At 36.4% G+C, this 26834-nt stretch overlaps 1 protein-coding gene across 1 annotated transcript in view; it reads right to left on the reverse strand.

Moving 5' to 3' along the window:
- Positions 1–4974: 4974 nt before the first annotated feature.
- PTPRD (protein tyrosine phosphatase receptor type D) overlaps positions 4975–26834 on the reverse strand; it is a 438191-nt gene continuing 416331 nt past the window's right edge. The window contains exons 33-39 of the mRNA XM_068423460.1: positions 20444–20729; positions 19783–19961; positions 18397–18523; positions 17283–17408; positions 11747–11901; positions 7438–7573; positions 4975–5043 (exon numbers count right to left, since the gene is read on the reverse strand). Of these exons, the coding sequence (XP_068279561.1) occupies positions 4975–5043; positions 7438–7573; positions 11747–11901; positions 17283–17408; positions 18397–18523; positions 19783–19961; positions 20444–20729 (1078 nt within the window). The remainder of the gene's footprint in view (positions 5044–7437; positions 7574–11746; positions 11902–17282; positions 17409–18396; positions 18524–19782; positions 19962–20443; positions 20730–26834) is intronic.

The following is a 26834-nucleotide window of genomic DNA, read 5'->3' on the forward strand; positions in this document are numbered from 1 at the left end:
CCAAATAAGTCAATGCTGACATTAAAGGGCACTACCTAAAGCCACTCAGATAGTTAAAGAAACCCTTACATAACACAGCTTTAAACCACCTTGCACATACTATGCAAAAAAGGTTCAAGCCGAAGGCAGCCTGCAAGGCAGTAATCACAAAAGCCGCAGAAGTCAGTGGAAAAACAATATGACTCTGTAATAATACTAAGGCTTCACATTTACACTATTATCGCCATCTTAACATGGAAATTAGGCTAAGAACCATAAAAGTTCTTAGAAATCAGTCTAATGTTAATGTCTTTGCACATCCTTCCAGCACAGAGAATTCTTTATTACACATACTTAATACTAATTGCCAATACTCTGTTCCCTTACTAACTAAGCAATCTTGGAGACAGAACCTGCCCTCCTTCAAAACAAGCAAACAGAGCAAGACCCTTTTATGTTTTCCTTGACTTGATTGCCATGCCATGCCCCTTGTAGCTTGACTCAATACACTTGGCATGTTCATCTAAAACTTTTTCAAAGTGTTTGAAAACACTTGCACAGTATTTGGACAGCAGCTTCGAATTCCCATGTTTGCACTCGCTGCACTTGCAGTGCAGAGCAGAAATGAGTCAAAAATCCATCATGACTGCTTGTCACAATTTCAGGAACTGAATTCTGACTGTGACTTTGGATTTACTCTAGCACCTGCCAAATCTGCAGGATTGAAAAATTCACAATTAGCCCCAAATATTTGGATATTTTGCCCTCTTTGGGTTGCACCTACAGATGGACAGAAGTCTGTTTTGTCAGTGTAATGATACATGTCTAAAGCACAAAGGGGAACTTCTGAGGCATATAAAGTGTGATAATTTCAATTAAATTCATGAAACTAGGGGAACTTATGCCAATGAGTTTGCCTATGCTGGTTCAAAATTTGCTCCTGAGGATGATATATATTTGCTAACCTAAGAATGCATTTTCCACTGTCCAGCTGCTAGTTAAGATTAATGACTCCTTTGTAGTTCCAATTAAACTCCTTTATCACCAAGAGGGATCAAACAAGTTTTGATTTCAACAGCACTGCTTAAGAAAGAAGACCAGGGCTGCATAACACTGACATTTTATTAGAATTCATTTGTAACAAATGGAACTTGTGTCAGCAAAGAATTGATTTTCATACAGACTTTCTTTCGCCACCAATGTAACGAAGTAAGAAAATAAAAAGCACGCCTTTCATTCTGTAAAACATTTACACGTACTACTAATTAGAGGTAATTGTATCTTTTTTAACAAGCCATTTTACAAGGTATTTTTTTTAATTTTTCAGTCTATGCATCCAAAACAAGAGCAAAGAACACAATTTTATTATCTTTGTAAAGACACTCCAAGCTTGAATGGCAAAGCCACATAACAGATGGTTATGATGAGACCTGCAGCCTTCCTGATCTGTGGAGTATCAGGACACCAAGGGGAAAGAAAAATAAAAAAAAAAATAAAAAAGAAAAAAAGGAAAAGAAAATAAAAAAAAGAAAAATAAAGAAAAATAGGAGAGAATAAAAGGAAAAAAAGCAGGTGGTTTTTTTTTTAGTCACTGCAAACTTTTTTTTTCCTTTTTACATGTTCTGTGTTATTTAAATACATACAAGAGGATTTTATAAGCAGTTTCTTACAGATGGATTCAAGTTATAATATTATTGGGTGTAGAATCAATAGGGCAGTGCATAGTACAAAGGTATACATAAAAAGTGCAAATCTCCCTAGAGGGCCACTCCTTCCCTCAGCCATCCTCTCCACTATCTAACCACTCAAATAATTTTTAAAAAAAGAGCTAAATTAAACTTATGTATAAATCATTTTTTTTATATTTTGTGTTTTTTTTTTCCCACTGCAACTAATTACAAAATTAGACATAACTAGACATATAAATGTAAATAATAGCACCGTACTGGTTATGCTGATGAAACCAATTTTAAGCTTGGAAATGTCTGATGTATGTAGACAAAGATGCTCACAATTTAAATTAACTGTAGAATGACTCATTATATAAGACTACAGAAAGTGGAATGCACATCAGTGATGCTAACAGTTGTCTTAAGAAACATAAAAACTAAAATGAATATTTAGTTGTACAACAGTTTTCCTCACAAATTGGCTCTGCTTTTTTTTTAAAATTCACTCATTTTCTTTGATGCTTGCACGACAGTCTGCTAGGGAGAATGCCCTGATCCTTTTACAGATCCAGCATGCAAGAATCTTCCCTAATCTACATTTCCAAAATGACGCTTTTTTGATTATTGTGTTTTTCTAATCCCCTACATTTGAGTTGAAGAACATGACCACACCACATCACCTGACACTTTAATAATTATTTTAAAATACAAATCAAGAAAGAAGAAGAAAAAGAAACATAGTGCACATTCTTCTCTGGTTCAAATGTAAGTTATAGAATCTCATTCTGAGGTAGCCTTCTACAATACTTCTATTCCATATATATATATATTTAAAATTTTGTTTTGTTTTTTTCTTTACAAAAGTGCTCAAATACAATGCTTGCTAGAGTTTGGTCTTTCTTATTTTTCCTTCTGCTAGTAGTGGAGTAAGTGGAAGAAGCAGAAAAAAAGTTGAGGTCACATTGAGAAGCCATACCAATGTTCCTATTTGAAACCCTAAAGAAAGAATTACTCATGTACTGACAATGGCAGAAGGCATCATGGAAACCAGGGTCAATGTAAATGGCATCCTATTAAGAGTCTCAGAAAGTACTTTGTGCTTTTTACAGAATTTTCTTTGTTCCCTGGACGAAAACCTAGTGTCATTCTCAAATATATCCTGTGGGCTCAGTCTTGCTAGCCTTACATGAACCCTCCCATTGAAAGCAATGGCTTGACTTTAGGAATCTGTTGACACAAGAAAATGAGCAGGACTTGGCCCAAAATAAAAAAAAAAAAACGATGCATGAGCACTGCTAATGTCAACTACTGCTAGTGTACTGCTACATCTCTGCAATGATAACACTATAACCAGTGACACAGCAGGTTTGAAAAGCAAATGAGAAATAGATTTTTAATTTGTGGGCTGGTCTGTTATTGGAAATATGGAAAGATAAAGGGCCTTGACTAGCTATGTGTTTTGGGTTATCATTTATTACCATCCATACTTGATTAGAAACTTGAAATGCATATTTTTCAAAATTGTCTGATACATGTATTAAAATGTTTGAAAAGAATAACAGAGATATGAACAAACTGAACTAAATACAAATGAAGGCTAACTTAAAGAAATGCTATTCAAAATAGGCATCAAATATAAGGCACTCTAAATGTGAAATTAAAATAAAACCCAGCATCCCCAAACAATGCTGTATGCCACAAAACATTTGATTTCACAGAGCAATGTGTGTTTGGCTTTGCCCTGTTACATATGATAAATGTAAATTATATAGCACACACTATAGACAGTATACTATTGAATACAGTTTTAAAACATCTTAGTACCTAGTATATTACAACATTCTCCCCTCCTAAAGGGATATGCACTGACCTTTCCCACATGCACACCTCCTACATTTAATAATATGATTTCTTATTGCACTATAGTGTTACAAACATTGAACTTCACTGGAAGCCTAAATCACATACTCTGTGTGTGTGTGGGCACATGTGTGCATGTGTGTGTGTGTTCAAGTGGCAATGTGGATAGAAATATTATTTGGGCAGAGATAATATTCAAATATCAATGATGTGCATTCCTCACTTCCCTTTGAAACAGAAGTTTATGGACCTTAGAAATGCAGAGATGATCAAACAGTACTTTAATATAATTGTAGTATGCTGAAAAACTTTCCCAATGCTTTGATAAATGCAGGTATGGAAGAATTGATATTTTTACGTGTATGTGTGTGAATATCCACCTATCTGTATCTCTGTAACTATACAGAGAATTAGACAAGGGTAGACAGTAATACATACATATATATATAGAAAGAGAGAGGGTGTGGGTGTGCATGTACATATGTGTGCGTCTGAGTGTGTGTGTGTGTGTGTTAGCAGTGTCTTTATACTTTGCGCCTCCCTGTTGATTCCAAAAGAAACCAAAAAGCCCCATTTTGATTTAACTGATTACAATGAATATTTTCTTAAAGAAAAATAAAACAAACAAAACTGTAAAATAGTATCTAACAAGACTGTGGTACTGTAGATAAATATAGAACTGCACAAAAATGTGCAAATTTTCAAATTATTTAACATTTCTACAGCACGATATTACAGATAACAGTTCTACAGCTTAAAAAAAATCTACATTTTTTAAACAAAAAGATTAACAGTTATGCAACCTTTTCTTTAATTCATTTCATTGAATGATAAACTCTTGTTAAAAAAAGAAAAAAGTTTACACAGTTAAAAATGAAGCACAGGTCAGCAGTATCTTTACAATACTAAAAAACTAAATCAAGGACTTTCTTTTTAAACATTCCCACATTTTCCCTAGAGTGTTATGATGAGCAGTACGATGGGAAGGGGTGATGTCCAAGTAAAGAGTCCGCTTTATTTGAGAAGCCAGGACCCAACCTTTTAACAAACATCTTGCACTAAACTGCAGTTCTCCCAAAATTCCTCTTTGCAAAAAGCATGCAATCCTGAAAAAGATGATCATTCTTTCTGATTAATTTCCTCTTCCCTTTAACTTCAACCTATGTCGAACCTTTGAGGTATCTGTAAATGAGATCCTTCAGACGCCTCAGTGGTCAGGATTCTTTTATTATGGTTAGGTTATTAAACTGTGAATTCTTGGTCCACATGGAATAGTTTTAGTTGTTGTTGTTGTTTGTTTTATTTTAAATATCCCCATTATTTTTGTTTGTTTTTTTTTATTTTATATATCCCCAATAATTGCTCCTTAGCTAAGAGTTAAGAAGTACTTCTAAAGCACATCGTATGGCTCAGAAGCGGCTCTCTGGATCTTAAAGGGCCTGCAATAAAAATCCATGATGGGTTTTTATGTTGCATAGTGATCAAAGCTGCCCAGATATTCCAGTGCGGCTCGATAGCAGAACTGGTATTGATCCTGGAGAAAGAAAGATAGAAAACAAAAGCATCAAAAAGACAACTTGTTGGTTGGTTTCTATTTTCTTTCAACTAAGAGTGAATACTGTGACTACAGACAAATATACCACACAGGCATCTGCGGTTCAGCAATATTCTTTTGCTGACATCAAGAGAAAACCAGTCTGACTTATAATAGATGAAGATAGATGCTCATTTAATGCAATAACGTTTTCCACAGAATGCAGCTTCTTTTTGTGCAGGCACTATACATCCACCTACTGACTGTTATTCTGGATTAACATAACATCAGCATAAAGCTTTCTTCTTATGGGAGCATGCTAGGATGCCTTCCTCCCATGTATTTGAAAATAAATAGCAAAATATCATTAACTCTATAGCAAATACAACACACTAAGTGACAAAATACATCACAGCCTTAATATGGAATGCTGTACGGAAAACCACCAGGTTAAAAATCATGTTAAGGAAGCAAAGGGAATCCCAGCCTTTCAGTAATATAGGCTTTTATGAAGATGTGAAGATATCTTAGCCTGTGGCAAGAAAAGGGCCTAAGAGAGAAATACGCAGCTAAAGCACCTTATTATCATGAAACAGATTGCATGTCAACCTACACCTGGAAGCAGAGAAAAGTTAAGTGTGGTGAGAGATTTGCTTATACCTCTGGTGAATCCAACATTTGGCATTTCATGTTATTCTCACTCCCACACAGCAGTTCTTTTTGCACATTTATGTAATATTGCATATTTATACCAAAATGGCATGCCTGTGTACTCAATGTACTACAATGGCCACTCAGGGTTTAAATGTTAAAAAAGAAAAAGAAGAAAAGAAATTGCTTCTATAAGCCATCCAAAATATCATGAAGGTCTGCTTATTTATCTGATAGTGCTATGTGGTAACTCTGCACAGGCTATACTTGTTCAGACCACAATTAAAATTCTTTTGGAGACCAGGAAACTCATCAGATATTTGCTTCAATGTAATGGCTTGATCACTAATAGCTCTTTTCTGCTTCCTGTTGGAACAGTGGGAGAATGCATTAGACATATGTGTAGATTTTAAGTGTATGTGTGGTCCACATGAAGTTCAAGTGCTTTGTTGAGTAAGGACTAGTTTTCCTGGCAGTTTACACTACTGAATGAGAGATGTGTTTTCCACGGAATCCTGAAAGAAATGAGTACACAACACTTCTACTTTCAGCAGTGGGGATGAAGGGTAGCATACAGAAGTAAGTCGAAGTAGGAGGGAGAATACATTGCACAGCTGAACTTTGTAGTTGTCAGGTAGGGTCCAAGCATAGTTTTTCTGTATACTGTAGTTACTTTTTGGAACCAAAATGACAGAAAGCAGTCATTTTTCATTTTGCTTATCCAGAAGAATAATGGCAATGGAACAGAAATGGAATTAACTCTTCAGTTTGGTCACAGTCATTTACTTGGCTAACTGACAAGATTAAAAATAAGTATCTTTATTTTTCATATAAGTTTTTATGAGGTTGTCTTCTTAAAAATAAGACGACCCAGCTTTTATTGAACAAGTTTAATTTTCTTGTGGAAAATGGCAGACTTTGGAGAACCATTTTCAATTTCAGCCTGTAACTTAACGTCCAGTGTCAATCAAATTATACTAAATAAACGTATGACATAAAATGTTTCCCTTCTCTTGCCCTTTTGCTTGCTTCTCCTCACCTATTGGCTCTGGTTTAGTTCAAGTCTCCTGTTTAGAAATTTAAGTAGAAATTAAGCACAACTGAAAATGTTTAAGTATTCTTTATGACATGACACAGTTCTAAGCATCAAGGCCCAGGAAATCAGTTGATACTGCTTATCCCTTTCCTTATTTCTCTATGGCACTCTTGCTAGCACAGAAATTATTTACACTATAGTTTTTCTGAACACTGAATTTACCATTATGATTTTCAGGCCAAACAGCCACTTGCTTGGTGACACAAAGTCAAGAAAACCATGAAAATAATGCAGTGTCAGTCTGAAGCCATGAACAACACTTTGCTCCCAGATCAAAAAAATCAGTGGATCCACCTGCAGAAACCACTTGTCCCCTTCTTTATTACCATACATTTATGCCAGGAAACAAAGGTTCGAATAAAAATGGGTAGTGCTTCTTGGAAAATGATTTTCCTAAACTACCATAATTTAGGATCCACTACTGAAATGATTTTTACTTCCTCAGCCTGCAGTATCTACTGCTGTTAACAGGAAGTAGTCCTTGCAAGTACTTTTATGGCAGATTTTACACTGTAGTCATATAGTCACTATATTACTTAAGATATAAATTTAAGCACATTTTATACAGTCTCTATCTGTGCATTTTTTTGGCTGTGTAAATATCCCTCCTTTTCCATCACCATTGTATACGGATACTGTTTTCTCACCTCTGTCTGTACCATGGCTGGCCGCTGTGTCCTTAACATTTTGACAGTCTGGAAGATATCTACAACACCTTCATATCTCATTCTTTCTAACACAATGCTCAGGGTTATGAATACTCCAGTCCTTCCAACACCTGCACTGTTGCAATAACAGAAAAAAAAAAAAGAATGGAAAAAAGGAATGTTAATTGACAGTTAATGCTGAAAGAATTGTCTGACGAATTATCTGTGGTTACAACACAGCTTATGTGTACAGATTTCTACATGGGGAAAGGCTCGCTACGCAAATTCCACAGCAAACTACTGCCTTGCATTCGTAAGAATAATTGCACTCAAGCAAACTTCACATGCTACTAAGTACTTCCTTCTTCTCCAGTCTTTATTGCAAAGTGACTTGTTTTATTTATCCAGATATACAGTAATCAGTGCATGGTGAAGGAAAATGAGAACATTTGTTCCTTATGTCCTATGCTGGAACTGACAAGAGAAAAAAATGCCAAAATGTATTTTGCTGCTAAAGCTCATTCACTTATATGCCCTGTTTTGCAAATCTTCAGTGTGTTAGTTTACTTTCTACTTTGAGTTAGAGATAGTCAGTGGGTTTTCAATTAATATTGAAATGGTTCATACACACTACAATTTAAATAACAGATACACAAAAACCTTAAGACACAGCTTCTATTCAAGTCCTGCAGTCTGGATCTTTAGCTTTCCAATACTGATATACATACACTATGTCTGTCTATATTACTCTGAAATGTCTTTGAATATATGGCTTGTTTGCTCTCTGTTCTGTCTTGGGTTTCTGTTCACTAAAAACCCCAAGAAGTGACAGAAAATCCTGTAATCAATAGAGCCAATAGTTGTCAGTTATGAAAATTAGACAATCACTTTTTCATGAAGATGAGTCTTGGACAAAGAGAGATAACTACACAGAAAAAAAGATTTTCTAAGTGTGAATGCATATGGGTGGAAATTAAGCACCCCATCTCACTGTTGATACTAGTAACTTCACAAGGTTTTCTCCAGTCAGATAGACTTGGGAAGCTGGGCATTTATGAGACCTATTCACCAGACAGGAGAGTGGAAGAACATGAACAGCAGGGAAAGACTGAAGTACTCTGAATATTGATATGGACTATGACAGAGAACAAGTGAATTTATGAGACTAGTGTGGAAATCCAATGTCCAAATTGTGTGATGATACTTTAGTGTTTGGTCTAGATCAGTGCACTTCTAGGGCTATTAAATATATGCGACTGGATTTAGCAATTTTGCATAACCCCTGCACCTTCGGAGAGCTGAAGCCAAAGGACAATTGAGACACAGCTTGACAAAATATCATGTGATGACAGTGGTCCTGGACATCTAGAGTTAACTGGTCTTCTTTGCCTGATGAGGTAAATTAGAAAGCTAATGTTTAAGAAACATGCTGAAAATTTCTGGAAAAAGAGCGTTGGAACCTGCTTGGACTTTATAGAGCTGATGACAGTGTTATCTAAAAAAGTAGCCCAGAAAGTGATGAGCTAAGTGAAGACAGATTACCATTTTCCATTCTCCTTGCTCCTGCTCAACCATTAAAAGATATTCAACAAAAAAAAAAGCATGATTTTCTAAATACATATGAGGACTTCTAGCTTCACACATTAGTTAAATCTCTATTACTTTAAAAAAACTACTCAGAACTATTTAATTCAGCAAAAGGAGGGAATTAATTTGTTGTCTGGTGCTCTTAAGACATCAAAAAGTATCTGGAGAAGATACTTAATGAGGAAGACAAGCTAAAATGGAAAGATCTCATTGCTTGCAAACTTCTCTAAGTAGCCAACAAATGTAATATTTTGGTAAAGTTGGTAGGAAACTGACCCCATTCCCCTGAAAGTGGCAAGCATATTTCAACATTGTATCAATTCCTATTAGAAGATGCCTAGGATTTCTAAAGAGTGATGGAAGTCCACATCAGTATTAGTAGGATTTTAATGATCAGGTGATTTGTTTCAGCGCAAGACAAAGAGCAAACTAAGTTCTACCACAGCATTTAACAAAGCAACATGATTTAGGTTTTAGAGAAACCTGAATTTTGTAAATAGTACTACTTCATGATGGAGGATGATACACCAAAGTTTAAACAGTTAGAAACTAAAGTTAGGATGCTTTAATAAGCCATGAGGAAGTATTGACCTTTTTGTAAGAGAGGAGAGTTTGTTGTTAAAAATTCATCTTGAATGCATGCTGGGAAAGGGTGGTCTTCCTTATTCTCCAGCTAAAAGCTGGAATGATACAACTATAAATATCTACAATTGATTGAAGTGAAAATTTTGCTTCAAGGTGAACAGTCGTCTGCTCTTTTAACTATTTTTTAATTAACTGTCTGATGAGGTTAGAAATTTTTATATTGTAACGCACCTATCTATTTGTAAAAATGCCAGAGAAGGAGATCTTTTTAAAATTGTGGGTGGCAAGGGTTTATTGTGTAACAGAGAAAGCAAACTTGTAAAAAACATGTAGAGTGGGAAGGAAACCACAGGGAAGTGGCAGTAGGGGTGTTTGTCATTTGAAGAATTTTCTCTGAACAAGAGAAATCCTTAAAAACTCATCATGTTACAAACTGGAGGCATTATTACAATAATTCCACAAAGACTAGGAAAGTGCAGGTACCCAGGATCTTGTGCTTCTTGAAAGAAACAAATAAACTTACTAATTTACTAGTATTTTCCTATTCATGTAAGCTGACTAACATTGATAATGATGATTATCATTACCAATCTATAAATTGTCATTACAATGATGATAAGACATTTAAAGAGCAAACCATGATGAACTATACTGGATTTGACTTCGTTTCTACCAAAGTCAGTGGTAGAGATCTCCATAATTTCAGAATGAAAGATCACACCCATTTGGAAGGGATGCATAACCTACTGCAAGCAGTATTTCATTGCAGTCACAAGTGGACAAGCTTGCATGGTACAAAGAACTTAGAAGAATACCACCATTTTGCCTTCTTACGTACGTCTGCATAAAGGCATAAATATTGCTTAGCACTCCTCTGCTCTCAAAACTTATTAACATCAGGAAGAGTAAGGCTTGTTCTTATAACGGTTGTCCTTCATTTTCCCTTGCCAGACGAATCCCAAACACTGCTCTGCAATGCTGTTCTTAGCAGGCCATAAAAATTTTTACGTGCACAAAAAAAGTAAGACTCAAGTAGTCCAATACATTTATTTTGTCAGTCTTTCAGATTAGGAGAGCGTAAGGAACTCTGTTAACAAACACACTGGCATTTTAACAACTTCTGGTTGCTCCTGGCTTTGGAAGGACAAGAACCTCTCTCCCTCTGTACGTTCATATGCTCTAGTAAACTTGTTCATTTTGTCTTCGTGATAGTATTGGGACACTACTTGACTTATAGGAAGGACTTGGAATCTGTATCAGTATTTTGCATCTCTGTTATATAAATAATAACATTTCAACTACCAAAAAAGAATTTAATGCTTAATGCAAAAATGAGCATCTAAAATCCTAATGGAATTTATAGAAAAAAAATTATTAAATAAGAGATAAAAGATATAATTTTTGGCCATCTGCTACAGACTCTAAAATACTGTAGAGAAAATAAACAAAAAATACAAGAATATTGAAAAAGCCCACCCTGGATTATTCCTACACACCCTGCAAGCTCTTTTCATCTGCATATCAATTGTAAAGGAATTCAGGGAAGTAATCACATAAAAAAACGGGTATTACATTTTGAAGTTAGAACTCACCAATCCAAACCTCAATGGTTTTTGACAGGCAGTTTCTAAACACTGCTTTCAATTCCATTGCCTTTCTTGAGATAGCGACCATTTTTATTTGTCTCATCTTGATTGCTACTAATGTGCTACTGAGGTGTAACTAGCTTGTTTACAGCTAATAATGCCCACCAATGTACAGCCTCACTTCTAATTACTAGTGGAAAAAAAAATATCAGATATAGCAGCCTGTGATAAGGGTCTTCCTATCACTTTTTGTGTGTAGCATTGACCAGATTGCTTTTACCCTGCAACAGAGATATTTTTAAGTGAAGAAAAAACCACATGCTTCCATATCTTTCAGAAGGACCTTTTTTCTGTTTAAGCAGGATATTACAGAACAGTTCCCATTTTGTAAAGCAGTCCTATGTGTTCCTTTTAGATCTTCTATTTGACTACATTTTCTGATAGTTCACCTACGAAATTCTATTTGCATCTACACTTCCGCTGCAATCATCAATCAACTTTAGAAAAAAACAAATCTGCATATGAGTTGTTTTGAGGCTTTGTTTACTTACCTGCAATGAACAGAAATTGGTCCATCCTGACCAAACTGCTCTTTTGTTTTATGCACTTGGCCTATGAAGTCAATAAATCCTTCTCCAGACTTTGGCACTCCTTGTTCTGGCCAGTCAGTGAACTGGAACTGCCTCACTGTTCGGGACTGGCCATCCTTTAACAAAAGACACAAATAATGTATTCCAAAAGCATGTGCCAGTGGCTGGAAGTCAGTCAGCCAACAACCAGAAAGACAATCACAAAACAAGGACATTGAGAGGAGGTGGGGAACAGCTAAGAACACATTTATGAAGACTTTCAATCGTAGTAGTGGATGGTGGTTTTGGACATATTGGCCCAGAAGTGCAGTTTCATTAACAACATTGCGTAGATTCCCTTCTGCACTGGACAGGAGGGTTGTCTGACATTCTACCCATGTAAAATGCATGTCTGAGGCTAAAGATGTAACAATCTCACCAGATTATATGATTTTTTTTTGTTACGTTTTGAATCCTGCAGACTGCAAATTCCCTTAAATATAGAACAGGTAGAATAAGGTCATCCAATCTGACTCTCCATTTCCTAGATATTCTCATCAACTGCATGGCAGGAATATCTTCACTGATAACACTTGTTTAGTCATTGCCCTCTTTGCAGATTATATCTTTAATACTATGGTGCTTTCTATGAGGTGGACATTTGCCTGGAAGAAGATGGCTCAAGACAAGCCAGTTTTATGAACCATAAACTTTCCTTCAGTCATCGTAATTTCATTCAGTAACAGCTGGGACTCAGTCAAAAATCGAGAAGAAGGGCTTCCTCTCAAAACAAGTCAGCTGAAGCTGTTCATTCCCTTTGGTTAGGAATGCTAATAGGATTGTTTAAAACTGCAGAATACTGCAGCATGGTTATTTTTATAATGAAGACACTGGAAGTATTAAACACCAACTTCTGCTGTATGCCTATTTAATGTGTAAGCAGTCATGACACATAAATGGAAAAAACACAATAGAAATGGATGAAGTAAATCTGTTCTGAATTTTCAAACACTGTTCTTTATGATGTTGACACTGTCAGTCTGCACAGCTGATATGTTTAAAAGCATGGTCATAAAAGCATGGGCCTAGAAGCATGGGCACGTGAGCTATTCATGTGAACTAGTGCCTCTGGACATGTTGTTTCCTAAGCACCCTCCCTGCCATGTCTTCAAAATGGTCTTCTACTAAGTGAAACTCATGAAAAATTGAAATTATTATAGGAGATCTCCCCAAAAAGCAAGAAGTTATGCTGGAGGAAAGAACAATCTCTTTTTTATTTTTTTCCTCTACCACAAGCACTCAGCTATTACAGACCTTTGAAATGAAATAGAAGTGATTTTTAAAATAACCAAAGGAAAAACCAATACTTTGTTTTTCTGTTTCTTCTGATACTGTGCATTTTTGCCTCCCATGTCTCAGATGAGTAAGGGAAACAGAAAATGGGGGTGTGTGCCAGCCACTGCTCCATGAGAGGACACATGTACGCTTCTTTAATTTACTATCTCTTATACTCCCACTAGATCACTGGGACAATTTAGTAGTCTATTTCTGTGGAACATTTTCTCCCCCACTTTAAAAAATGTCTGTTCAAAAATATTTACCCAATTTTATTTCTTGTGGGCATTAACACAAATAACGAAATATTTCCTACCAAAATGGCATTTTGTTAATGCAGACTTCTCTCATAATGGTCTCTGACCCCATTTTTCCCCAGAAGACATAATGAAATTGCATCCTTTAGATAGTCTTGGGCACCTGACAATTGATCAAGAAGACAGAATCACAGAATCACAGAATCAGCCAGGTTGGAAGAGACCTCTGGGATCATCGAGTCCAACCATTGCCCTGACACCACCATGTCAACTAGACCATGGCACTAAGTGCCATGGCCAGTCTTTTCTTAAACACATCCAGAGATGGTGACTCCACCACCTCCCTGGGCACCCCATTCCAATGTCTAATAACCCTTTCTGAGAAGAAATGCTTCCTAATGTCCAATCTGAACCTCCCCTGGTGAAGCTTGAGGCTGTGTCCCTCTTGTCCTATCGCTAGTTGCCCGGGAGAAGAGGCCGACTCCCACTTCACTACAACCTCCCTTCAGGTAGTTGTAGACTGCAATAAGGTCACCTCTGAGCCTCCTCTTCTCCAGGCTAAACAAACCCAGCTCCCTCAGCCGTTCCTCGTAGGTCAGACCCTCCAGATCCTTCACCAGCTTGGTCGCCCGCCTCTGGACTCGCTCCAACACCTCAACATCTTTCTTGAAGTGCGGGGCCCAGAACTGGACACAGTATTCAAGATGCGGCCTCACCAGTGCCGAGTACAGAGGGACGATCACTTCCCTAGACCGGCTGGCTACACTAGTCCTAATAGAGGCCAGGATGCCATTGGCCTTCTTGGCCACCTGGACACACTGCCGGCTCATGTTTAGCCGGCTGTCGATCAGCACCCCCAGGTCTCTTTCCACCGGGCCGCTTTCTAACCGCTCTTCCCCCAGCCTGTAGAGCTGCATGGGGTTGTTGTGGCCCAAGTGTAAGACCCGGCACTTGTTCTTGCACTTTGCCCCATTCACCACCACTCTCTGGGCTCGGCCATTCAGCCATTTTTTAACCCTTTGAAGAGTCCACCCATCAAGCCCTGGGCAGATAGTTTGTCTAGGATGATGCTGTGGGAGACAGTGTCAAATGCCTTACTGAAGTCTAGATAGACTAGACAAAAAAGTAAGTTGATTCCCTCCAAAATAACCTCCCATTTTTCTAAAGCAAAGAAAGAAAACCTTAAGTCTGACTCATTTGCAACATGTTGGGTAAGGTGATGGAAGCTCTTCAGCAATTTTTGACCCTGATAGGAATTACGCTAGAATAACAGTAACTTTTTGGGGGTAGAAAATATAAGAAAGACACTGCTTTACTTAAGTCTAGGCTGTCATTGGAAAGATCACAAATTTCTATGTACAAAATAGATTTGATGGTAAATATTTGTCTTTCAGTCAACTGTATTGGTATATTTCACGATTGTAATAACTCAATAATCCAGTGCAAGTCTGTGAAAACTGTTCTGATTTAGTTTTAATAGCAATAACTTCTGATATTTAATGCTATTTAATAAGCGCAGAAGTAAAGTTAGTCTGATGTTAGACTAGCATTAAAGCACATTGGGAACTGATCTGCAATTTCTTACGCAGCTCCCTCTGCTACTGACATTACAAACAGTGCTGCTTTCTTTTAATGAGATGCTTGCCAACAGAAGTCCAAATACAAATGCCAAATTTTATTAAAATCTTTACTTTCAAATATTGTGACAGTTTGCACAGTTAGTTATCAAAATATGAACTTTCAGATCCCTACATGGAGTAGAGGGCTTTTAATGTATCATCCTATTGATTGGCTGACTGTTTGGATTTCTTCTTGCTCCTCTCAGGGGATATTCAATTGTCTTTTGATGAGGCTATAAAATTTATAATACTCTCTTACAGCCATCACTAATAGTTTAGCCTTAAATGAGACTGCCCCAACATATTGACCTCTGGAGTTTACAGAGAAAGTGAGTACAAAGCAGTCAGAAGCAGTAGATTGAAACAGTTACAGAGGTCATTTCCACCCTACAACAATTCACAGCTCGGTTTCAGAAATAACAGGGAGTTCCACACCAGACACTTGCTGCTGATACCTACAAAGGCAGTGTGCTCCTTTTCCTGTCCCTGGGGAATAATTGGCTGGCTTGGCTCTGCCAGAGCACTGATGGTATTCTCACATTATGGATCAGTTTGGAGATAAGCGGGAGAGAGGCTGGTTACAACTGCTGCAGCATTTATTCTTCTTTGAATACAACAATTTAGTTAAGTGGTCTCAATTACTGGGTGTGACAGCCATAAAAGCCTAACTACAGGAAAACTATAATGTACACTTTGGTAAGCAGTCCCCACAGCTTCCAGTAGTTTTGGAAAGAGCTATAGTTTCACAGCACATCTAGAAAACTTAAGATGGCCCTATGAGCTTGGCAGTGCATTGTTTAACAAACTTTGGACCACCAACATAAAGAGATTTTAAAATTTGAGAAGTCATGTGACGATAAAATGTCACAACAGGACTGCCAAGGTGGATGTATAGCTTGGCACTTTAAAAGAACCAGGTCCAATAAAACTATTTCTGTCAAATTAATTTATTCAACCCTTTCAGACTTTTTACTGGTTTGCTAGTTATAACTAAACAGACGTTCATAAATATACTGGTTCATTACAAACTCTTAAAAGAACTTTTTGGAAATTCATACCGTTTGCAGATACTTCTCTTCAACTACATCTGTAGCTTTTTGTTATCATTGTCATTTTATGACCTGAACTAGGTGAACTATGTCACATAAGACCTCTTCCAGCTTGAGATGGAACACGTTTTTAATAGATGATCTATGAAAACTGTCAGCACAGTTGTAGTGAAATTGGCTTTGACTGTCTATGCTTACAAGTGTGGTTAAAGAAGCTGTGAGTCATGTGATCCTTCATAGATTTCGAATAGAATGAAAATCAGATCCAATGTGTCTACAGTTTCTTTTCAAAAACACACACCTAAGCCTCATTTTCTAAATTAAAATGTTCATATGCTGACTTGGTTAGTGACAATACTGTCTAGCTAATTGTCAGTAGTACCTAACTTTACTTGAAGCTAACATTAAAAGCAGCAGTCTAGCTAACCATGAGAAAGTGTAATATTTTGGATGCTGACTGGCAACTCTGAGTAATCACTCATGTTATACCTGGACAGTGTATCCTCCTATTTCACTTGAAGAAATAGTATTCTACAGTGCTTACAGAAATGGAGGCTGTCAGTTATTTTTCCTGCCATGCAGATTAAAGTGCCAGAAATCAACAGTCTGAGAAATGTCAAATATATATTTAAGGTTTATGTACATTTAATCTTATATCAGTGCTCAGTTTTGGACTCAGGAATTCAGATAAGAAATGCAGTATGAAAATGAGGATGCTAGGGTCACAGCTGCATGTACCTACCCTGCAGACATACATGAGTGCTGAAAATATGCTATGCCAAAAATCAAATTATAATGTGCAAAGCTCGTCAAGCTTTTCTTATGAATGCTATTTGCTCTGCAGTTTTTAAATCTCAATGTATTAACCTTCATACTCTTTCAGCCTAGAGGGTTGTGCAAAACAACATAGTTACAGCTGTAAGTCACAAAAATTGACTCCAAAAATGATCAAGGGAGAAATGAGGAAAAAAGGGAAAATGGTCCTCAAATCATCTAATGTATTTTGGCACAAATAGCTATTCAGAAATTTACAAAGTTTTGCTGGCCAGATGTTAGATCTGAATGAAGTCAATTGTTCTTAAACAAAGATCCTATTAATAACAACTTTATCTGCTTTTTTTTTTATTCCTTGTAGAAAGTACATCCCTAGAGTTTTTCTGATAATAATAAGAATTAAAAAAGTAAAACAGAGAAAAAGAAAGAAATTGACATTTTCTTTTAAACTTATGTGAACTAGTCTAATGCTATGTTAACTTACCCTTGCATCGGTAACCTTGAACTCCCTCAGAATATACTGTGGCATGTTGTACTCTGCCATTGGATCTACCACAAAATACTGATATCTGGCTGAGCGCTCTGCAGGCCAGTACTGGTGGCATTTTTCCTACAAAATAATGAAGCAAAAATACATTTCCTGTTACTCAAGACCACTACCATAAACTCGTATAAAATCTTTTTCACTCAGATAAATGTAATACTCATGGGAAGTGCCATTAGTGACAGGAACATAAACTGTTTGTTTTGCTGTGAACATGAGGTTCCATACCTAGAATAAAAAATGGTCTTCAATATTGTATTGCAAATGGATTCTCTCTGGTCACTGTACTTCTGAACTTGTTTATACTTCTGATCAGTTGTATTATCAGTGCAAAGAGTTATCCCTAGCTTAATTTTCAATACAGAATGGAATTTAAATCTTGAGGCCATCTTCAGTTTTCTTTCTTCCTCCCTGTTCAAGCAAGTCCTCCTCGCCTCAGACAAGACTCTTATCTGTGCATGCACTAGCCATGTCCTGAATCATCTCTATTCCCCAGATACATGACCTGACTCAGATTTCATTTACCACATACCGGCTTTATCTTGATGTAATCCTGTACAGATAGTAAACTGCTTTGTTCTTTCCATTACACAAAGCAGCACTTGAATGAGTTTAGGACTGTAAACTGGGTGCCAAAACTTTAAAGTTCAGTGCTACAAACACACAGAAGACATTCAGATCTCAAAGATACCACATTTTCTTTTAACATGGTTAAAAACAGGTGCTGCAAAGGAAAGTTTCCAAACAAAGAAATCTTCATTTTTCAATAGACAGCAATGCTCTCTCTGCATACTTCGGAATATCAACATGCAAACTCGGTTGCTGAATCTCGGTATGCCCCACAACAAAATGCCATGTCTAGCTTGTCTATTGTAACACATCTACAGACTGGAAAACCTTACATCTGGTGATCAACAATGCCACCAATACTTCAAAAGTAGAAGGAACCTATATCATCACCTTTATCTTTAGACATTCCCACAACAATGAAACATTTTAATAAAAAATCATTATAACAAACATTTTAGTATGGGAATATTATAGCAGTACTCACTCTGCCCATTTCTCGCAGCTTAGTGAGCATGACCACAATTGTAGAATTATGCTCCCAGAGCATTCTCCAGAAGTCTTCAGTTGTTTCTGCTAAAGGACCCTGTGTAGCTATGTAAGCTTTTTGTTGTCTATGTTGAAAAAAAAGTGAATTAAGAAAAATATTTTAATCAAAAAAGTGAATTGATACACATGTTCTGTTTATATGAAAACATGATCTAGAGGAAAAATTTATATACTTCAAATAATAAATATGTTAAAACCTTATTAAGATTGTTTAATCAAACTATGGCTTTTTATTTTTAGAACTCTGAGAAGGAAATTACTCTGTTAATATTATGATGTATGTCTGTCATTATTATTTAAATTTTAATGCAACTCTAATAGCTCAATTTTGTGTGCTGTAAAAAGCACTTAAGAAACAGTTGTGCTGGTTCTTTCTGTAGAAATAACTATCCAACAATCTATTAAGTTCAGGAATTACAGCATCAAGCAGTTTCTTTATTAGCTCCTTTTCAACAGTCTGATGCCTCCAGCAAAAATAAAGCCAGAAGAAAATTCAGGAATGGAGTGCACTGCATTTCCAGGTCTTAATATCCTACTAGTAGAAGCTATGATCAAGCTGTTAAAATCTTCTGTATCAGCAGCTTTATAAGATGATGACCAGTTCATGTTGTTCTTGTTTCTTTCAATCAACAGAAACACCTTTTTGGGTGACAGTGGAGATTAAGGTGACAGTGGAGATGAAGGTTGTTTCCAGCTATGAGCAGAGGCTCAGAAAATGATGACTCTGGATACAGATGCTCAGGTACACCTAAACTACCTTAGGCAAACTATACCACTTCTCCTTCATGACCTTTTTGACCAGCTGCTTAAATCAGCTGAGGTCATATTGCTCCGTGTTGTCATGAAGATGCTGGTGGGCTACACAACTGTTTATGTATAAAATGCTTTTGGAGGCTAGGTCTAGTCTTAATCAGTGTTCCAAGATCATAGGTTATCACCTTGACACAGAGCGTGTATCTCCTGAATGTCATTTCTACATACCTTTTTAAGCAGAATAGTTGTGAAGAAATAGAGGTTCCAAATCATGAATTACTAAAATCTCAGTAACTTTCAGCACGTAAAACATACCAAGAGGTCTCAATGGTTTAAAGGTAGATAAAAATATAACATCTAAGACTCTATCCCATTTACGGAATTTTCCTGTATTGCATGGGTGAAAACCTAAACTTTTTATTAATATTTAAAAACCCACCCAATCAAACATGGCATGAACAGATAATAATACTAAATTTCAATACTAAATTTTGTTATTTTCAACATAATTACATAAATAATTTTGTAAACTGTTAAAACAGTCCACATGAGAACACATCAACACTAGTACCTGTATCCATCAATGAAACTGGCATTAATATAATCAGAGCCTTCTACTCCTCGGATTGGCTGCAGGCATACCCTTGTAGACTCATATGGCATAATATTGACAAGGCGATTTTTGAATTTATTACACGGAAGATTGGCACTGATGAATCTTGAAGTGTGAGCCTTAGAGCTAGCAAGACGCTGTTGAAAATCAATTAAAAGAATTAAGTCCAGGTATAACAAAAACAAATACCACTATCAGATTTGATGATGTCTGCTCATTATCCATTAATGAATAATTTCAATTTCAGATTCTTACTTTTCTATATTCTATTGCATTACCTAAATATTTGTAAAGCTTCTTTTAACACCTTATAGAAGTTTAATGTCTGCTCCATTAATGCTCACGGACAAATTTGAGTATTAAACTGTTACACCAACACACATTTCAAGCTATCGAAACAATAAAGGAACAGCAGGGTTAAATCATCCTTACTGAAAGGTTCTTGTCTGGACAGCAATTGAGGATAGAATTGTACATTTTACAAAGGATCCTCTTCCTAATTTAAAATATTAGCCTGCTGATGTCTTGTCTTTTGATTACTGGAAACAACTGGTGGAGGACAGAGCAGCATTAAGTGTTACCATTTGTTTAGGTTCCCCGTAAGATAAAATCCCAGTACCTTAAATTCCAGTTCCATTCCTGTGACATTCTCGCCTGTTTCTATCTGTGTCAGCTTCTGGATATATGCATACAGGTTTCTGGCTGGCACTTCAGTATTCCCACATGTCACTGCTTCCAGCAGTGCATCATGGATAAAGATGTATTGGTCCTCAGTTTGAACCATGTAATTCCTCTGCGCTCTCATTAGAGTTACGTGGCCATAAATATCTACAGTCTTTTCATGTTTTATTCTCTCTAACATGGCATCTATCACAATGAAACAGCCAGTTCTGCCAACTCCAGCACTAAAAGAAATGAACACAGGGGGGAAAACATGAAGGACTATCTCATGCATTGTGCTTACTTTTATGGCATTCACGTTTTAAAGTTTCGTAACACTGATTTGAACAGCACATTTTTCCGAATATGAACATCAGCTTTTATGAAAGAGTTCGGTGCCCTGAAATAAGCAAACTCCTTTAACACCCATTACAAGCAATTGAAAATGTGGAATGCTTTTATATGAGATATTTGCATCTTGCAGTTTCAGGCTTGACTACAATAGAAATAAAGCATATTGCAACACATTCTAGAAATATATGTTCTTAAAAATGGAAATTACTGGAGATGATGAATCTTCTAAGAATTCAAGCTTTATTTGTAGCACGATTTCTAACTCATTAAACATGCTGCTGTTGCTATTCCGTTTACATAGGTGAATTTATTGGCAAACAATAATGTTACAGAAAATGAGTCTCACATATTACTATTGTGCTTTGTAGGTAAACTTTCTATCCCACTCCCAACTCTGTCAATGGGGCTCCTATTAACAGAGTTTGTTCTGTCCTCTGCTCTTTCACTTAGCCAGACCATACTGTTATTCTTCGCAATGTAGAGCCATGTTTAGTTAGCTGTGCTAGCTGTAGGCTGGTGAAATCCCCAGCTGGCCACTTCAATGTCTGTCTTGCATCTCTAGGAAAATGTAAGAAACATCTGGAATGCCAGAACCTGGACCAGGATGCTCAATTGTCACATTATTTCAAAGGAGAGATTATGAAAGGACTAAAATATGCTTAAAGACACAGCTTGAAATCACAGCATTGAATTAATGTCCAGACTACGTGAGTAATATTTTTCAGGCAGAGGCAAAGTTAGTGCTTCCTCACAGGTTCTGAGTTAAATCAGTTGTTTTTAGGCAGGCTCTGAAGTGAAATCACATCAACCCTTTGTTGAGGCCAAAGAAACTACTACTACTTAGCTTTCTGCACAGTACGGGATTCCTCAGAAACAGCTCTGAGCTAGAATGTTGCTTTCCCCTCTTTGGTGGGACTTGAGGGTAGAAGATGACATGGGTTAGCTACTGTGAGCTTGGCACAGGAATAAACCTTGACCATGAAAGATTCAGTTGCATCTAAGAGAATTAAACCTGTCTCAGTAATAGACCTACTTAACAGCAGTTTCTTTTAATGATACCTGCTGTCAAAATGTGCCAGACTTTCAAGGATTTTTAGTTATTCCCTCCCTCTCTTAAAGGTGTTGTCTGCTACATGCATGGGCTACCTTTAATAAGGCCTGAGGACAATGTTACACAAAAAAGAGACTTACAGTTCTCACCTTGATGTGATTACTATAAGTCATACATGATCCTTTATTACACATTTGGCATAACTGAACAGGAATGATGTGGAAGGAATATAAAAAAGACTACAGAACACACAAGACTAGAAAATATACTGAAGGTCTGAATATGCAACTTGTGCGCTAAATAGAGCTATATTTCCTAAAATCTCTACAGGAATTCTTTTATGAAGATGTTTGGACATCAACTGTACTGAATCAAATCTTCAAATGGATTACTATCTTTTTGCAGCCATGTATGTGACTGAACTTCATGAAGTTTTGTTTCAACTATTTGCATACATGTAGCTATTTAAAGCACAAGTTCAAAATATAATGGTTTTTGTATATCATTTTTATATCCGGGATCACATCACGTCTGTGACAATGATAGTTTCTGGCCTTCTAAATGCTTAACTGTTTTCAGATAGTGACATGAAATGCAGTACGTAGTATAGTAAGCAACAGTTTATAAACCCTCAGGACATTGACATTATCTAAGTTAAGGATATTTAAGAACACCACAAACCGCCATTTTTTGAAAAGAGATAGAAAGAAATAAAAATAATTACAACCCATCTTCTAGAGGACAATTACATAAAACCCAAGATCTTCTCAGGGTTCTTGTATTTTCATGAGATATTAAACATCATAAGCCCATCCTGAAATCGATAATTAAGGGTAAAAAACCTTTATTTCTTGCATGACTCTTTTAAGAATCTTTGCCAGTTACCAGTAAACTGCATTTACTTACAACCAAATCAGAAAGAAGTACAGAGCAGAAAGATGTTTTAGTCTCACATGGTGTAAATTTGTTTCTAAGTTTCCATATTTACATATTGCTAATCATGTATTCTTGGCACCTGTTACTCTTCCCAGAAGATCCCCTTCAAACAGCTGAGGACTTCTGCTATCAGACAAAATGCATCAATTTCAACTTTCTTAGATGCTACTCTGACAAGACTTAATCAACATTCTGAGCTTAAGAAAACGTACCAGTCAACAATATTTATCAATGGGAGTTGTAGAGAAAGAAAACATACAGACAAATGAAATGAAGGCTATCATAGCTAAACAGGAGTTTATTTACCTTCTTTAATAAAAGCTCTGCATTCCAGGAAACCTTAGAGACCTTAATGTTGGTAATAATCATGGAGAAAAACTCAAAAAATTGTCTCACTATTGCTTTTTTCTTTTTTTTTTGATCGCAAAGAAATCATCATAAGTAGCACATATTTGTATGTCAAATGGGTTTATATAAAGTTTTAAACCATTCCTTAAACAATACCTCTTCACATTCAGTTTTTATCAGCCTAACAAGTGTTAGCCAAGTGACAAATAATAAATTTGACAGTGCAGATGTTCTCAGTAGTTCAGAGTATGGTTCTCTTTCCTATCATGTATTAATGAATTAATGTTCCAGCACCCTGTTTATAACCGGATATGCTATTTTTCAGATCAAACATTAAAAGATTCACTGGTACTTACAGACCACAACTGCAAAACTCCAATGCTGTTAAAAACTTGCACTTTCAGCTGAAATGAGCAGTTTTCATTTCTTCTCTTCATGTCTTCTATTATCATTTATATATTTATTTTTCCAATGAGCAAACTCAAAGAGGAACAGTTATTAGCATACTGTACCATGGAAGATATTTGCTAGTTTACAGGTTTATGCAGAGGTTGTGAAGATCATGACACCAGACCAAAACACATTACTATGCACCAATGTTTTCATGAAAAGGACGGAGGGGCTGACACACTACTTTTACTGAGGCATTTGGTTCCACTGGGCTCCTGACACACTCCTCCAGACCATCTTACCCAGCAAGGTATTTTACTACATTAAGGTGTTCAGGACATTCCAACTCTGCCAATTATAAATGAGCTATGTGTCTACCAGACTACCCTTTACGGTTTCCAGGTGAAAATGGAACCATTTCTATGGATATTTTAACTTCCTTCCTCTTTGCCCCCACATACCTTCTAGCTCCAAACTCCAATAGCTTCCTATACAAGAGCAAGAAACTATCCTATCTTTATCTCCCGTTTCTCCTTATCTTCTGCTATCATACAGACTTCTTAATATGGTACCGATACACTGCTAGGAAGCCATGCAGTTTGAATCATCACTAACATGCCACTGGAACATCAAAAACCAGTTCCTATCTACTTTCTGCTAATGATGACAATTCAGCTTATGAGAATAATTTCGCAAATTAATTCTACACTTGTTATTGACTTTCTTGTCCTTTTGGTTCGCATCTTTTGGTGTTACTGTCAAATGTAGAATTTAAAAAAAATATTCTATCATTTCAGCTAGTGAAAGAACATAGAATCATAGAATGGTTTGGGTTGGAAGGGACCTTAAAGATAATCTAGTTCCAACCCCCCTGACACAGGCAGGGACCCCTTTCCACTAGACCAGGTTGCTCAAAGCCTCCTCCAGTCTGGCCTTGAACACTGACAGGGAAGGGGCATCCACAACTTCTCTGGGCAACCTGTTCCAGTGTCTCACCACCCTCACAGGAAAGAATTTCTTCCTAATATCTAATCTAAATCTACCCCCTTTCAGTTTAAAAGCATTCCCCCTTGTCCTGTCACTACTTGCCCTTGTAAAAAGCCCCTCTCCTGCTTTCCTGTAGGCCCCGTTCAGGTACTGGAAGGCTGTTACGTTTACAAGCTGAAAACCTAAGCAATCTGTTAAATAGGTATGCCTCCTAGGAAACAGCTATTTTTTCAAATATTATCATTTATCCTATTATAACATTTGTTTTAAATTTCTAAAAAAATGACTGACTCAGTCCCATGAAGTGAAATATGTTTAATGTCCTGTGATGCAATACAGCTGCAATTCACAAAAAGAAAAATTAAGAGGCATAAAGGGACCATTCCATATTAAAATCACTGTACGGATGTGTTAAAGGTTGGCTTTTGTGATTAATTTGTAGCTGTTTAAATGATGACCCTTTACTGATACTTCAGTGATTTGGCAAAGGAAGGCAGTGTAATTGCCAGTATTCACAGATCATTTAATTCGAAGTAAAGACAGTAAAATATGGACCAAAAATCATTTAGGACATTTTTGACTCATAGCAGGGGAAAATTTTATTGAATATTACAGTTTCAGATTGAATGAAGCTTGCATTTATGAACTGAAAGTACATAAAATTGCTTGTGATATGGGAAACATAAAAATGCCTGGATTTTATTCAGGAACTTCATATGATTAATTAGATTCCAATCCCACAGAAATTCTGTAGTAGGTCTGACAAGGGCAATATTTAGATAATTTCCTCCTTTTCCTGTTAGGAAATTAGAACACAGTTGAAAATCCCCACTCTGTCCAGGAAACAGCAAGAAAGCCCCTATGAAACCACTGTATATCCTTTTGAAGGGATACATCTGACTGAAATAGCATAAAGACCTTGTGCAAAGAGGTAAATATAAATTTCATTTTAGAAGAGATACCAGACTGCTTCAAGAATTCTGGTACTGCCTTACAAGAGACCTTTAAGAACTGATCTGCAAGTGCACAATGACTTACTTTTCCTCTCACTGTGGGTATGGTTGGATACCAGCAATCAAGTATGGTGTACGACACATTTGTAGGTGTAATGTTTCACCAAACAAAAAAATATTTTAGCCATTGCATTTTCTTCATCTCTATGCTATGCATGGAGGCAACCATATTTGTCATTGAAGTCATATAAAGCTTCTTAAAATGAACAAGGAAAGAAAAAAATCAAAAAACAGGAGAAGATTTCACTACAAGTAGATACAGCTCACTCTAGAGCTTCCCAGAGTTTTCACAGATAGCTGCCAAAAGCATTGGAGGCTTACAAATCAAAAGTCAGCCTTAGATCTTTCTTCCTTTACTGAGTTTTATGAAGATTTTCATTTCAGTATGTATGTTCTCAGAATTCTACTATTACCATAAGTTCTTCAAATATAACTGTCCCAGATTTAAGCCAATTTTTTTGTAATATGCAATTGCAGAAGTGCAATAATGTTCAGGAAGTAAATCTGTTCTTTATCTAATCCTGAGTTTAGCTTTGGAGAGATCAAGCACAAGAATCTGTCTTACCAGTTTTTATCATGAACACAAGCAAATGAAGTCTCAAATATTAAAACATACAGAATCAAACCTTCAAGAAATTTCTCTAACAGTTCCCATGCAGGGGAATAATTGTTTATTAAAATAATTTTAAAAGCCAAGTTTTCCATGCAGGATAAAAATGTAGCATTAGTAATGTTCAACAAAACAAAACAAAAATATTTTAAGAAACACTTCTAGCAGGGATGTTCCATTACAGCAGTTCAAATCCTCTCATCAGGCTTTAAATCTAGGTCTGTCATAAGCCAGAACTTTACAGAAATGCAGAAGGACATCTATACAGCTTCAAAGCAATACAGGAATGTACTTGTGGAAGTCCATAATGTAAAGAGCAACTCCACTGATAGCTCACAAGTATTAGAAATAATTTACATGTCAGCAGTGGAGAAAGAAGTACCATGTTGCACTAGGAAAGGGAAAGATATATAAATAGTTCATTAAAGTAATGGAGTGAAGGAAAATAACATCTGAAACCACAAATATTACAGCCACACGTAACTTCTGAGCTGTCACTTAAAATGTGACAGCCATTTACCTGAAGTTACAATTTTACACTGCAATTAGATTTAGGAGGTTTCTGTAGAACTAATTGAAAGGATTTTGTGTGATATCTTTATTCACTCTCACATTCATTCTTTCACTCACGACCCTGTGAATCCACTATTTACTGAAGGTT

This window comes from Nyctibius grandis, chromosome Z, assembly GCF_013368605.1.
Source record: "Nyctibius grandis isolate bNycGra1 chromosome Z, bNycGra1.pri, whole genome shotgun sequence".
Lineage (NCBI taxonomy): Eukaryota > Metazoa > Chordata > Aves > Nyctibiiformes > Nyctibiidae > Nyctibius > Nyctibius grandis.